Source organism: Trachurus trachurus, assembly GCF_905171665.1.
Source record: "Trachurus trachurus genome assembly, chromosome: 22".
In the NCBI taxonomy this organism is placed as follows: Eukaryota; Metazoa; Chordata; class Actinopteri; order Carangiformes; family Carangidae; genus Trachurus; species Trachurus trachurus.
In genome coordinates this window covers 9,990,501-10,005,077 of record NC_139907.1, presented here as the reverse complement: position 1 = coordinate 10,005,077, position 14,577 = coordinate 9,990,501, and the positions used below count along the sequence as shown (strand labels likewise).

The 14,577-nt window shown below is 44.2% G+C and overlaps 1 protein-coding gene across 1 annotated transcript; it reads right to left on the bottom strand.

Annotated features, from left to right (window-relative positions):
• Positions 1 to 455: 455 nt before the first annotated feature.
• hivep2b (HIVEP zinc finger 2b) lies at positions 456 to 12,941 on the bottom strand. Its single transcript, XM_083998172.1, has 7 exons — positions 12,771 to 12,941; positions 6,048 to 9,997; positions 5,221 to 5,378; positions 4,885 to 5,060; positions 4,325 to 4,423; positions 3,449 to 4,236; positions 456 to 3,102 (listed from the first exon to the last, which is right to left on the bottom strand). The coding sequence occupies exons 2-7, from the start codon at positions 9,891 to 9,893 to the stop codon at positions 2,680 to 2,682; spliced, it is 5,490 nt and encodes a 1,829-aa protein (XP_083854298.1). The 5' UTR covers positions 9,894 to 9,997; positions 12,771 to 12,941; the 3' UTR covers positions 456 to 2,679.
• Positions 12,942 to 14,577: the final 1,636 nt, after the last annotated feature.

The window sequence follows — 14,577 nt, the reverse complement described above, 5'->3', positions numbered from 1 at the left end:
AATAAATGCTTAACACATCTCGTGCTTAGTTAGAGCGCAGCACACTGTACGTGCCACGGATTCACAGTGGGTTTGGATTTGATGCGGTAAAGTACAACCTGCAAGCGGTTGAATATTATCCACAAGGTGAGAACTATTTTTGGAAGCATTCATTTATTTTTCTTGTTCCATGTTATGACTGCAGTAATCATTTTTCACCACAGGATGTCACTGGTTGGTGTCCCTCCAATTTTTCACTCTAGAGATCCCCCCCCCCCCCCCCCCCCCCCCCACAAGATAAAAATGTGACTGATTTCATCTGAAAACTCTTCCTCGTGTGCACCGATTTAAACAGTCGTGAACTGTGCAAGACGAAAGGTAAAGAAGGTGAAATAAGCTGCAACACACATCCTTGGGTTAGAAGTATATTCTTTTAAAACAATTTTGGATTTAATTTGAAAAAGTAGAGCACCAAACAATAAATTCCCCATAGCATAAAAGAGGCACTCCATCCTGACTAACCACTTTTGATGCAGATAGCTAAACAACAAATTGGCTACTGAGGTTTTACCCTCAAAAAATCTTAGCTGAGAGGTAAAATGATTTGTCCTCTGTGTGTTTTACAGGGAATTTCATAGACATGAGAGGCACAATGCAGTTCAGTAAATATGAATACACAATAAAAACAAAACACAAACACTATCTGAATACATATGTATGCCAAAGCAAATAAAAGGCTTCACTTTCCCTTCACATTTTATGAGCATTCTGCACCGTTATCACGACAAATAAAGTTACAGAACCATGAAATCAAAGCTACATACATCTTCAGAAAGGGAAACGCAAAATTAAAGCAGTGCACCTTTTTTTTTAAAAAAACAAACAAAAAAAACAAAAGGTTTTTTTTATGTAAACATGAGTGAACAAAGTGTTTTCTGATTTTGAAATCCATTCTCAAACTGGTAACATAACCACTTAAAGATACACTTGTTTTTGTTTTGTTTTTAAAGATGAGACACGGTGTTTAGCCATCAACACTGTGCTACTTTCACCTTCATTAAACTTCTGATATACTGTATGTCAACTGCAGACATTTTACCTCTTAAAGAGATATAAACAATCCACATAAAAAGTTTTCAGAATTCAACACTGCAAAAATAGTTTAAATCATAAAAATACACGTATATATACACAGAGAAGAAGTAATGCATTTGGTGAATGATTACTTACATTTTGAGCTGAAGCACAGTAATAGTCGACCAACTCACGCTGATAACATCATTACTTTAGTAATTCTTACAGTAAGTGATATCGATTTTAATCCAGTTACACTTGAAAGCGCAAGAAAACGTACTATTGACTGATCATCATAGCCCCTTGAATTTTGTGTGCAACATGTTTCACACAATGAGAAATGTGAAAAACAACTGGAATGTTTCAAAACCACAAGAGAACATAACACGTTTTACTCTCCCAAATATCCACACTGACCCGAGTCAGTTTAACATCAAAGATGAAAGGATGAAAGTGCATCGTCAAAACTCATAAAATGCTTATGGTCATCTGTATAAGAGAGAAAAAAGCTGTCTGTTTTAATCAAAGCAAAGACATGAGATCAAAAGCATTGCCAACGTGGCTCACTGCATAACTGCATCACTGCTGCATAAGTACAGATATACCATATAAATAGTAGTCAAATATTTACCAGTATCAATAAGTGCTTACGTTCTAATATATAAATACATCTTACAGTATTCATAATTACATATTAACTTCCTCTATTTTGTGCAATAGCAAATCCCATGCATTTTTACCAAGATAGAAATCACAACATTAAGAAAAAATGCAACATAAGAAATATTTTTTAAGATTGTTTCACATAAATCAAGCTGCATCCATCTGTCAGAAGAACTGACAGGACAAAGAAATAAATAAAGAAAGAAAGAAAAAGCTCCCTCCTTCGAGCAAACTCTCCGACTGAATAAAGAGGACCTCGACATTTTTCCTTATTCAAAAACCTCCTGGTAAAGAAATGATGAAAAGCAAAAGAAAAAAAAAGGCACAGACCCTTGCCGCTTGATTAGAAGCACCAAACTGCACAAGAAGCGTCTACTTAAAATTTGGTCAGACTGGTTCATAATACACATACTTTTCCCCTTATAAATAGTCTTTATTTACTGCACTACTGCATCACACCTTGATATGATTACATTAAACAACAGTCTATTTTCAAAGTACACATACAGTAAAATACACTGTTTGTATGCATCTAAGAAGGAGTATATGTTAAGGACATTTGTACAGAATCCATAAATATAATTTATGTGCAATTGTACGCAAACTACTTATGTCAAACAAAGGCATATTAGCATAATATCTTTCCATATTGCACCTGCACCCAATAATGATTCTCCACCCTGCAAAATATCCTGCTGCTCATCCAACCGTTTCAGAGTCTCTGAAGAAAAGAGCACATCAGACAGGACGGTTTTTCTTCTTCACTGTGAAGGTTTGACCTCCACTCAGATTTAAAAGGAGCTGTCTGGGGTATGTGCAAGACCAGAGGAAGTGTTATTATATTGCCTCTAATTGGATAAAGATGAGGTTATGTGCCTAAAGGGCTGAGGACGACAAGGTTGCAGGTGTAGCGGGGGAGGGTGTCTGTTCCTGGATCAGATCATGGATACAGAAAAGAGGGTCTTAATGAGGGTCTTCTGTGGTGATCTTCAGCGAGGCAATGGCTTTCAAGCAGGTTTGCACGTTCTCCTCCTGCCTGTTGTCCCTGACGCCGGGAATGAGGCTTTTCTCCTGAGCGGCATGATGGGAGGACAGCTGGTTCTGGCCTCTGATGTCCTCTGCTCCTGTCTCCAGCCCGTGGACAGATCCGTCTCTGCTGCTGCTGCTCCGCTGGCCCTCGCTGCTCTGGGGGCTCGGCGCCGAGGAAGGGGTGACATCAGTGCCGGGGGAAGGCGGGGAGTGCAACATCTGGAGCCCTCCGACGGGAACAACGGGGAGCAAACTGTGGGCCTGCTGCTGGGAGTGCAGAGGGAGGTGGCTGAGGATGTTCTGGTGATGAGAACTGGCAGCACCAGGCAGAGTAGAAGCCAAGCTGCTCCTTTGATCCTGAAATGACATGTTGGCAGCGTTACCAGCAGCTTCAGCAGTGCCAAGATCATTTCTCATGTGAAAATATATTACAGTTGGAACAAAAGCGGAAATGTGAGAAACACAAAATGTCATACTTCTCGCACAAATGAATAATCTCCTAAATTTGTCATTTCAATTTAAGAGAATAAAATTATGAGACATAATTGCCAGGTTTTTAATTGCATTACCTCGAGGCTCGGGGAATCACAATGTTTGTCCACCACTGTCTATTTAATCATAAATGCATAGACAAGGTTTTACAAAACTACCTCTTTGGCAGAGGTTCAGATTCACTGGGTGCACACTGCATGAGGCTACATACCATTTCCATTTCAAAGGCGCCTTGTTGTTGAGCCATCTCCATCTTCGCTTGGTGTCTGGTTTTATCACCGCTGCCTTTGTGTTGGTGCGAGCCTCTCCGTGGAGAAACGGCTCTCAGCACGACCCTGTTCCGGCCTCTCATGGACGATTCTCGCTTTCCAGCCAGCTCCGATCCAGGAGACATGGGTCGCTCAATCGAGACCATGGAGAGGTGCTGAATGGGCGAGAAGCCGGGCGAGCTGGGCCTCAGAGGGGAGGTGTCCCATCTAGGAGAGGAGCGACCTCGAGGGGAGAGCTCTCGCCGCGGGGACGGGTAACGCAGACGTGAAGGGGAGGGCTCCCTGATGGGAGACTCCCAGCCAGGTGAGAGCAGACAAGAGGAGTAAGGGTCAAACAGGAAGCTGGCCTGGTCTGGAGACAGCATGGTCAAGGAGTCTTCATCCACAGACTTCTCTCTCTGGTCGGCGGCGAGGGCGGGTCGATGGTCCGAGCCCGTCCGCCTGACACACGGCTGATGGCGGACGTCGGTGCCGGGCAGGGAGCTGAGGGAGCAGCCATGGAGAGCAGCGGTGGCTGTGACCGACAGAGAAGTAACTCCACACGGCTGAGGACTTGTACTTCTTGAGCGCAACTTTGGAGTGGAGTCGCCTTCATATTCATCGTCCTCATCCTCGTCTTCGTCAATCTCGTCAGCTTCTTCGTCCATGCCGTCGGACTCATCTGCGTCTGAGAACTGATGTTTGGTTGAGACCGTCACTTCTGTCTTTGACTCTTGCTGGATGTCATCAACTTTAAAAGAGAAAAGCATCCGTTTAGTTGTTGGGAGTTATTTTAGTGTAGTTCACATAAAAGAATATTACATGTGCCAGTTTCTTACCATGTTCCTGTATCTCTGTATCATCCATTGTCACTGACACTCCCAGTTCGAGACATTTCTTCATGTGCGCCTTTGACTTCATATGTTTAGTCAGGTTTCCTGTAGAAGGATAAGAGAAATAACAGATTAGGTTATTACCAATTTTCAAAACTGTGTAAATTTTTTAAAGGCAGAAGATTTGCATGGACAGATTTTCATCTGAATTTTATGTCCCCACACCCAAAACTGGCTCATTTGATAAAAACCAGCTCCAACTCTCTCCCACACTAGAGTTAAAAGAAAAAGTGGGGAGATGACTGAGTGCATCAGAGTTGCTGATTTTGCATTGTATTGTAGTATTTCTAAAGAGCACAGACCTCAGTGCTTTTGCTGATGCTGCACACTATTTTTAAATCTAGATTTTTCGCACATTTTTATACCAATAAGTTATTTTTAGCGGATTTCCACTCAGTTTTAATAATCAGAATAAATGCTGACAGCCATTTCTTATGTATAAAACATAGCATTTTCTCTGATCATCTCTACAGTCATTTTCCTATAAGCCTGTACGACACACCCACCTTTAGTTTTAAAAGCAAAGTTGCAGACCCTGCAAATGTACGGTCGCACATCTGTGTGGGTCCGGATGTGTTTTTTCAGCATGCTTGGCTTCTTACAGCGAATACCACACTCCTCACAAATGTATTTCCCCCGGCCTCGACCTCTGACATACACATAGTCTTCATTGGACTTGTACCTAAAACACACACAATCTAAACCTTAATGAAGAAGCACAAGCTAAAAAGGTAAGAACAGTAAAAGCTTTAGATAGTACATGCTCTAACACCCTAATATAGCTGCTATATTTGCTGTCAGCAGAAATGACAAGTGTTATGATAACTAATATCTTGACTGACCCTCCCTCGAAGATCTTAATACGTGTTGGCACTGTTTGCGCTGTGGAAGCCTCCCTCTCTTTCCACTCCTCCTTGGCCGTTTTCACTCTGCAGCCAATGTCTTTCACCTTCTTCCCGTAGGTGACGTCCACCTCTTTGGGCTCCGGTTTCCTCTGCAGCTGAATCAGACGAATAAATATTTTGTTAACAACCATTTTAAGTGGACGCAGTATCGACAACGTAACGTGATGCTTGCAATATTGTATGTCACACATGGTATTACACAGCATGTTTTGCAAACATGCATTGTGCTGCTGCTGCTGCAGGGGGAAAGGTCAGTACTAACTCACATATTCTGTTGATTTGCAAAGATTTTTTTTTTTATGGTAAGCATGATGTTTATATCAGAGTTCACCCAATTTATCAGCCTAACAGCATCCCACTGGCAAGATTGAGACTTCATAGTGTGTGCTGTTTACCTGAATAAGGATTTGGTGTGTGGTATTTTCGCTTTTGTGGTGAACAGTAAATGCAGCACTCAACTGAATCAAAGCTCTAACGTTACAACCAGTAGTGGACAAATGCCCCTTCACTTGCCAATGGTGACCAAAGCTTCTGCCAATAGATTCGTAGTGTGCCGTTTGAACTTCTGGGTAATAAGGTCGTTCAATTTCCAACAGTTATCACTTCCAGACATGGAGGTGGAACAATGCCCAGTGCAGCTTGATTGTAAGTATGTGGTTTATAAATAGATTGCCTTTATAGGCACTGGTGATATTAGCTAAGACTAATGTTATGGCAGTTACATGCTTTATGGAGGTAATGCAGAGACGGTGTGGTTTTCTCACCTGTTCCATGGTCTGCCTCCACAGGATGAGGGATGAGACCAGTTTCCCGGTGCCGGGCTGACACATGGCTGCCACAGTGTATATAACCTTGTCTCCCCTCTGTTTGGATCGCAGCAGAGCCAGAGCAGAACTCGTGCTCAGCTCAAGAGGGTTTGGGTTGTGGGAACTCACACACCAGGTGGTGTAGACAGAGGATAAAGAGGAGCTGCCGTGAGAGCAGTTTGGTTTGGTGTAGTTAAGGTAACACCAGCTCACACCTGTCGTCGTGCGAAGACTTGGAAACTGAGATAACTGTCTTGAATGCTCGGTGTCTGAGATCATGACGTCTTGACTGGTAACCAGCTGTGTCACCATATCCATCTGCACTCGTTTGTCCATGCCAACTTCTTTCATTTCTCTGACTGATATCATGGGGTAGGGAGGCGAGCTGGTTTCCAGGGAGCTACTTTCCATAGCAGACTCACCGCCGTGGTCAGTGGCCTCTGTCACTTTTTGCTGGAGTGTAATAAATTTACTCCTCTGCGAGTCAGGTGTGGATGCACCCTGTATCTCCGACCTTTGGCCCTTCTCTTCACTTAAATTACATTTTCCCAACTCCACAGCGCTCAGTTCCTCCACAATCTGTCCAAACATTCTCTCCTCTTTCACACGTTTTTGCTGCTTGACCTCCATGAAGAGGTCCAAGCTGCTGGCAGGGGATAGCATCCGTTTGTTCGCACCTCCGCTGGAGGCGTTAGTGGTTGAGATGGTTCGAGATGTCAGAGAGAGTGGGATGCCTGTCTTGAGTTTAGCTGATGACAAATCAAGGGCCTCAACGTCGAGGGTGTGTGTTGAGGCCGGCCTGGAATAACCAACTGGATTATGAGACTCAAGATTTCCAGACAAGCGCGTTTGATGTTGAGTGGTGACTGTGGTGCAGCTAACACTGTCGTACTGATTGTCAAAAATCTGTGATACTGAGGTGTATGTGATACTGCCATAGGATGGCACTTGAGTCTGTATTCTTACAGGAACTAACAGGCTGGGATGTGACTGCTGGGGAAATGTATTCCCAGTGGAAAATATTGGCAAAGTCTGCGGCAGAACAGCGAGTGCTGTGAATGGAGGGGGGGTGCTGCTGAGATACTGCGGAAACACTTGTGATGGAACTTGTGTTACTTCAGTGTCCATATTCAATGACTCCTGACGCACCAAGTTTGCCCTCCTTCTCTCCTTCACAGCGGAGAGACCACCGCTGATGTCCACGTGTCTAACTTTGGATGTTGGAGAAAGGCTGCCATAGTCAAATGATATGCTGCGTACCTCTGGGAACTCCTTGCGCAAGTTACACGGCGCCTGCTCTGAGGAGGAGCGTCTCATTTCATGCTGTTGACGCTGGTTGAGCACAGAGAGGGAGTGCCCACTCCCTGGCACAGCCAAGAGCTCCAGTGGTTTGCCAAATTCATCCTGCCTGGCTGGAGAGACAGACTTCAAGCTCTCCTCCCTGTCAAAGGAGAAGGTGGAGCTATAAGATAAGTTGCTGTCTTGGCTCGGGCTACGGGAGAGACTGGTGCAGGCGGACTCGAAACTAGATTCACCAGAGGAGTGCTCGATTTCGGCTAAGCGTAGCCGTTTCTTCTTTGGTGGGAGTTTCTCTGGAGGGAATTGTGCTAAAGTTTCGCTCCTCTGAGGCCACTGAAACTCCTCCACGTGCTTCTCGGGCTCCTTCGCCTGCACCTCAGGAGCTTTCTCTGGACTGTCGGGCTCGACTGTGACCCTGATCTCCGGGACTTGTATGTTCGGCTGCCGCACAAGTTTCGGGCCCATTTGAAATGATTGCCGTAGTCTATCACTCCTCTCCATCTCGAATGAATCACTTGCCTCCATAACTTGAAATGAAGAAATACCTTCCTGCCTCTGTCCATGATACTTATAAGAGTCTGGCTGTTCAGAGTGAGGCCTGTTTATTGAGTTTGTATGTTGGATAACTGAAATTACATTCCCTAAGGTTTTACGGCCAGATATTTCAGGGCTCATAGATATGTCCATATCACACCTGTCCATCTGTGTTAACATACTTGAACAATGTCCTTTCCCTAAAGCCAAAATGCCCAAAGCAGCTTGTTTTGAATCGTAGTCCTTGCTCGCATCAAACATATCTTCACACTGTTCGTGATGGATCTCATACTGACTGGGAAAATCCTCCTCTTCCCTCTTCTCTTTCCGACGCTTCCGTGTTGCCAATTCCATTGCATGTCTCTGATGGCTCATATTAGACGCCACAGAGGGGTAATTTTCCATCTCCAGTCCTGAGGGTGAAATGCCACACTCGCTCATCTTTCCATGGCTGTCAGTATCTCCGTGCCCATCGTGTGTGGAGAGCTCGAAAGCAGCTTGCCGCCTGAGTCTCCTCATGCCTCCTGTGCTTGCTCTCTCATCAAACGAGTGGCTGCCCCTGAGGGCTTGAGGCATAGTCAGACACACTGCTGAGGACGTTGGCATGGAGTTGCTCCTGATCAGAGGCCCCATGTCAGCATCTAACAGGGGTTCTTTCACCTCCTCCCTCGTGAATGACTTGGTGTTTATTTTGATTGACTCAACGGTGTCTTTCTCCTGAGTGAAAACACGGGAAACGCCCTTTTCTGAACGATGACCAGTGTATTCACTCGAGTCTGCGCTGCAGGCCACAAAAGCTGTCGCCTGCTTGGGGCTCGGCCTGTAACACTTCCCAAACATGATCTCTTGATAGGACTTTGCGTTGGTGTTCGGAGGGCCGGTCTGGTGCTCGGCACTCTCGGAGCGCGAGAAGTAGCCGGAGTCCGTGCTGCCCTTGCTCGACTGACTCGGAAGGGACAGGTTGTGGTCAGAGTCGCTGCTTCTTTTTTCAGACAAACGAAGTGCGAGCCTCTGTTTGATCGTGCAAGATTGAATTGCACGGCTAGCCTCAGCAGCAGCAGGAGGTGCATTGATTTCTTGGGGCTGGGATGAACCATCCTGAGCTGACATCGACGTGGCTCCCTTTTTCTGAGCAATGAGATTTAGTACTTTTACAGCAGTGTTATCTGATCCCTCCACTGGAGAGTCCAGCAGCAGCAGCGGGTCGTTAAGAGTGTCCTCGTCCGTGTCCGTGCTTTGCTCAGCATCAGAGAATAACTCTCCTTCCCCTTCAAAAGACCCCTGGTCGGTGTTGGCATTGTAAGAACCAAGTTCTGAGAATGGCACTGTTCCAGCTTTGACTGAGTGAGCGTGAGACTTTCTGTGTTTGTATAAATTACTTTTGGTTTTGAAGGAGAATCCACAGGGGACACATGGATAGGGCCGTTCCCCGGTGTGTGAGCGAATATGTTTCTTAAGCACGCTGGGTTTGGCACATGCCCTTCCACAGTAATCGCAAACATACTTCCCAGGCTTTTGTGGTTTCTGCTCCACCTTACACACAGCCTCCGACAGCTGATCCATCCCTGAAAGTTGTTGGACTTCAGGTGAACTGGGGGACTTCCTGTGAGATGCAGGTCCTGGGGACTGTGCAGAAACTAACTGAGCTACAGCTTTCTGTCTGCCAATGGGAAAAGGTTTTGTGGACTGCAGTGGATAAGACACCTCATAGTCTGGATGGCTTGTGGACTGAGTTTGGGAGTGCTGATCTTCTAACTGCAGTGATTTCCCTGAGTCAGACATTTCTTTGAAACCACATGTGTCTCGGCTCTGACCTTCTTGCAGTTGTTGCTGCCACCCCTTGCCTTCCAGTTCGACCGATGAACTCCTCCTAGACTGTGCAGCCTCCGATGTGCATTTTTTCTGTGCAACATTTCTGTCCTGACCCTCTGTGGAGCTTTTCACCCCTGCAGTAGTTTCAAGTGACTCCATGAATCCAATGTCACTTTCTTTGGGATCGATTTTCAAGGACAATATCTGTTATGTAACCGTAGAGATATTAACATACATGTGAATTGATTGCAGGGAAGGGTCATCTGAAAGAAATAAGACAGAGTTGAAAATTAGACAGTGCAAATTCAGATGAATGAGCTGTTAAAATATACATTGGCAGGAGATAATGATGAAAAATGAGAAGGAGGTTCAAATCCTCAACAATCGGTTGTCGAGTGCAAAAAGAAAATCTAAGTGAAAATCCACTTTTAGAGAGTGAGAGCTCTTCAAGGCTGTTTCCCAAAAGTCCTCCTAATAAAACTGGAGTATAAAATTCATAATGAGCTCCATCACAGCAGGAGTGGGAAAAATCTGTCTCTAAATCGGCCTCTAAAGCCCCTAAGGTGCCTCGTGGTGTCGACCCTGGCAGATACCCCAAGTTTCCTGAAGCCCTGTGGACGTGCTGAGATGTGAGTGCATGTGGGTATTTAAGATACATGCCAATACTGTAGTATGAATGCCTGGACATGTGTGTATGTTTATTTTGAGTGTGGTGGGGTGTGTGCGTGTTTGTGTGTGCATGTGCGAGAGCTGAATGGAAATCTCATCATCGCAGCTCCATCTAATTTTTCTTTACATGAAATATCAATTTCATGTGAATGTTTCCTAAAAGCACAAATATGTGTAAATGAGTTACTGTAATCAATAACATGCCTTTCAGAGTGGGGCTGTAGGAACCCAACCTGTCTTGATATATTTTGAAAACTTTGCATTGTGGGTGTTTGCTACAGATGTTCAGTATACTAAGTTTAGCTGTGAAAAATGGGAAATAAAAAACACTCCGCCCATGTATTTTACTCCATTCTGCCATATACCAGAGATTTAACTATCCACTTTCTGTACCACCTGTTCACATCCTGTCAATATTTATTATATACAGTATGTTTATATAGAGGCAAGCCTAAAGCATAAACTAATGCCACATACCACTGAATTCATAGGCAAAGCCAAATTATAGCTCCCATCCCTGGATAGGTTGTTCATAGTGTTAGAACAACAAAATATAAAAATATTTGAAACTAAAGGACATATGAGCATGGTAGGTATGTGGGTCAATGCATGCCAGCACACTGACAGTAGTTTGGCAGAAGTGTGATGTCTCTTCCTGTCTTTCTGATGTGATCTCTAAATACCATAACATCCAGTAACTGTTTCAGCAGCTGTTTTATTTAGTGGTCGGTCGTATCGTATCATAAAAAATCCAGGTTCATTTGCCTCTTGTGGGATTCAAACCCCTTTAACCTGTCTGAAGCACCGGTGTCATCATCTCCACACTGAGCCGCACAGGACCACATACTGTTACTGTACATACACTTGCCAGACTCCAGCCAAGAGAGATCATCATCATCCCCGTGGTTAAAGTGAATTGGTTTTTGCCACTACACTTTCATTTCATACCGGGGGGGCTGGGTCTCTGAGGGCACGTCGTTTCCATCTTCTCAGTATCAAATGCTGTGTCCTCCCTAACGAGGTTATGTAAGATTATCTGGTTCAAACCCTCTGAGTTCCCCTTAATTAGGACATCCTCCGACTCTCACTCTCTTTCTCTCACTCCCTCTCTTTCTTTGTTAGCACACCACACACTCTGGCATAAACCAGAGGATATGAATCCAAGGTGACTCGAGATGCTGAGAGATGCAGCTGTTAGGATGATTATCTCCCCCTTTCTATTCATTTTTATATATATAAATGCCCATTTGCCTCTTTTTTTTGTCTGTTTATGGTTCAGTAGCTCTGCGTTCAGCCACATTTGAGGCAGCAGGATAGAGAGAGAAAGAAATAACGAAGGCATACTGTATGAATGATGGCGAAGGGGGGGCTGCCTCACATTGGAATGATCCATGTTTCAACGGGGAGGTTTACAGAGGTAAACTAAGTGGGGTGCCCGGGGGTAACAACATTCAGAGGCCTGGTAGGGAGCTCCCTTTCAAGGTCAGTCTGACCTCATTGCTTAGTTTCCATCCTCTGTGAGGCACGAGCAGAGGGGAAGGGGAATATGGGTGCAGAGTGACAGCGAGATAAGACCCTCAGAAACAATGCATACCTTTGAACTAAGCACGATAGAGAGGGAACAGAGCCGACATATTCAGAGTCTCATTGACAAGTCTCAGCAGATTCAGACTTTTATAGCACAAAGACTGTACCACGCAAAAAAAAAAGAAAAAGAACTCACTTCACTGCAAATCTCACTGTCTCTCCCGGCAACAAGCACTAACCTATACGAAAATATATGACACGGCAGCAATGACGTGCAACAACAGGAGGCAGGTGGGTGGCAGTAGGTGTGTTTCGGGACGACTGTGGGCTGACTGTGGTACAGTATGTCCGCGTGGATGGAGAACCGACTTAATGAGAGACGTTTATTTGAACAGCCCGACAACCGAGGGGCACATCCCCGACTGATTTACACATGAGAGAGACACGGAGCGAGGGGAGATAGAGATACAGATCCAGAGAGGACAATGAGCAAACAAATGCTGGCTGTAGAGAGCATCGTTACACTGCTGCATTACATCATTAGAGGCTAAGTTGGCCATTAAAGGGAACAGGCATGAAGCCTCATGCTGACAACAAATCCATAAATATCATAAGGAGATGACCGGCTTCACAGAGGCTGAATGGTAAAACCCCCCCTGTGGTACACTAACAGCAACACAAGCACATAGCATGCAGAATCAGTCAGCAGCAGCTCCCACCGTGATCAGAATGACATATAGCACACACAGGTCTGATGATGAGGGGGGGTGGTGGTGGTGAAAAAGCCTCGGCTCATACAGCAGCTGACATTCAGATATCAAACATAATCCTCATACAAACCTGACATTTGAATAGTCCCCTGTCCCATATCCACAGTCACATGTGACATTCCTCATGCTGCATACTCCATTTCTCCATTCTCCTCATGTCCCGGTAACAATAATGAAATAAATTAGCAAGGTAAAGTCCCATCAGTCATGAAGCTGCTGGCTGACTGGGTGTACATTAGAAGATCTATTGATGCGAGCTAGTCACCAGAGAAAATACCCAACCGTGACGTGCGGACCCAGGCACAAAAATAGCAAAGGGGCCCTGGGAGGGATTACACAACAGCCCACGTTTAAGGACGCTTTTCCTCTCTCTCGCTGTGTTTCAAAGCGCAGCAGCAGCTGCCTCACACTACACACAAAGCGGGGAGCTGGATATCATGATGCAAAGAGCCAAACATCACCTTTTCTAGATAGCTGCAGTCCATTCATCCCGACATTCAGTCATTTTAGCCTTGAATTGTGTGATCATGGATAAAGATACAAATTCATTCAGGTATCGTCACCTATTATTATCTATATAAATCTGTTGGACAGAGTGTGTGAATATATGCGGAGCAGAGGAGAAATGAAGAAGTGCCAGGCGCTTTGAATGACACTAATCACATGGTGCAGCAGCTCTGAATGTACATTTCCTACAGCGTGATGCTATTCAGTGTGTGAGTGAGTGAGTGTGTGTGTGTGTGTGTGTGTTACTGAGAGGAACTCAATGAAAAGGCAGCGTGTGGCTGCTGCAAAAATTAGACATGTTCTCCAAATTCTGAGACACCCACAGCCTGTTCAGAGCCAGTTTTCTTCCCGTCACGACAGGATTTTGCTTTGTGAATGGAGTGAGTCGTGATGAGGATGTCATTAAAAAAAAGAAAAACTAGGACAATACTGCAGATTATGTGCAGCTGCAAACCTCATCCTGTGAATTAGATGTATTAGATCAGTGTGACATGGTACCATTACAGCCTCTGCATTAGGTTGACACTGTTTTATATTAAGCATCTTTTGTATTTACAACTGGAAATGTACCTTGGTTAAATTGTCTTATGTTTAGTTAATTAATTTCATTAATTTGACATTAAGGATGACAAAGTGTCTGAGAAAGATACTCAGTGTTATGTTTATGTAGTCTCAGTTTCATGAGCTATTTTGTTTCATATAGCTGGATGCCAGTAAATGAGGTGCATCTATAAATCTTGTGATGCTTCATCACTGATGTCTGTGGAGAAACATCCAAAAGAAATAACTAAATCTATTGACTCAAATTCTGTATTTTGAGGTGCATTTACTTTACTTGATTATTCCTATTTTCTGCCGCTTTCTACTTGTACTTAGAAAAATATTCATGATTATTTCTGTCAGTGATTTCATTAACAGCCATAACTACCCAAAAGCAAACTGTATACAGTTAAAACATTAAAATAAACTCACACTTTGATTGTTTGCAACATTCAATTGTTGCCTGTAAATTAAAGTGAGGCTCTTACTGCAGATGAACTCAACTAGTAGAAAAGGTAGAAAGTAGAAAAGAGTCGTTAAAGTCGGCAAACCGACAGAATGCACTGGATGTTTTATTCCTTATGAATTCAACATTTCTTTGCTTTGGCATTTTGTGTCCAGTGTCGACATCTTTGTTCTACGGGTGCAGTTACATACAAAACATCTGCAGCTTTGACTGCACCACCTGTACTGGCTGCAGGTACATCATATGACAAATAACTGTATTTGAGGTTAATTATAAGTGATGACTGGATACCCGCCAAAGCAGCTGACAAAGTGTCTTGCCAAAAAACATCTCTATTATAATTTGTCCGCTCGTAATTTGTAGC

Bases quoted from the DNA above. Each gene is read 5' to 3' on its own strand.
- hivep2b (XM_083998172.1), bottom strand. From the start codon at position 9,893: ATGGAGTCACTTGAAACTACTGCAGGGGTGAAAAGCTCCACAGAGGGT. The intron at 5,379-6,047 runs GTGAGAAAACCA...CGTCTGATTCAG, and splicing joins GGAGGCAGACCATGGAACAG to CTGCAGAGGAAACCGGAGCC. The intron at 4,237-4,324 runs GTAAGAAACTGG...TCTCTTTTAAAG, and splicing joins TACAGAGATACAGGAACATG to TTGATGACATCCAGCAAGAG.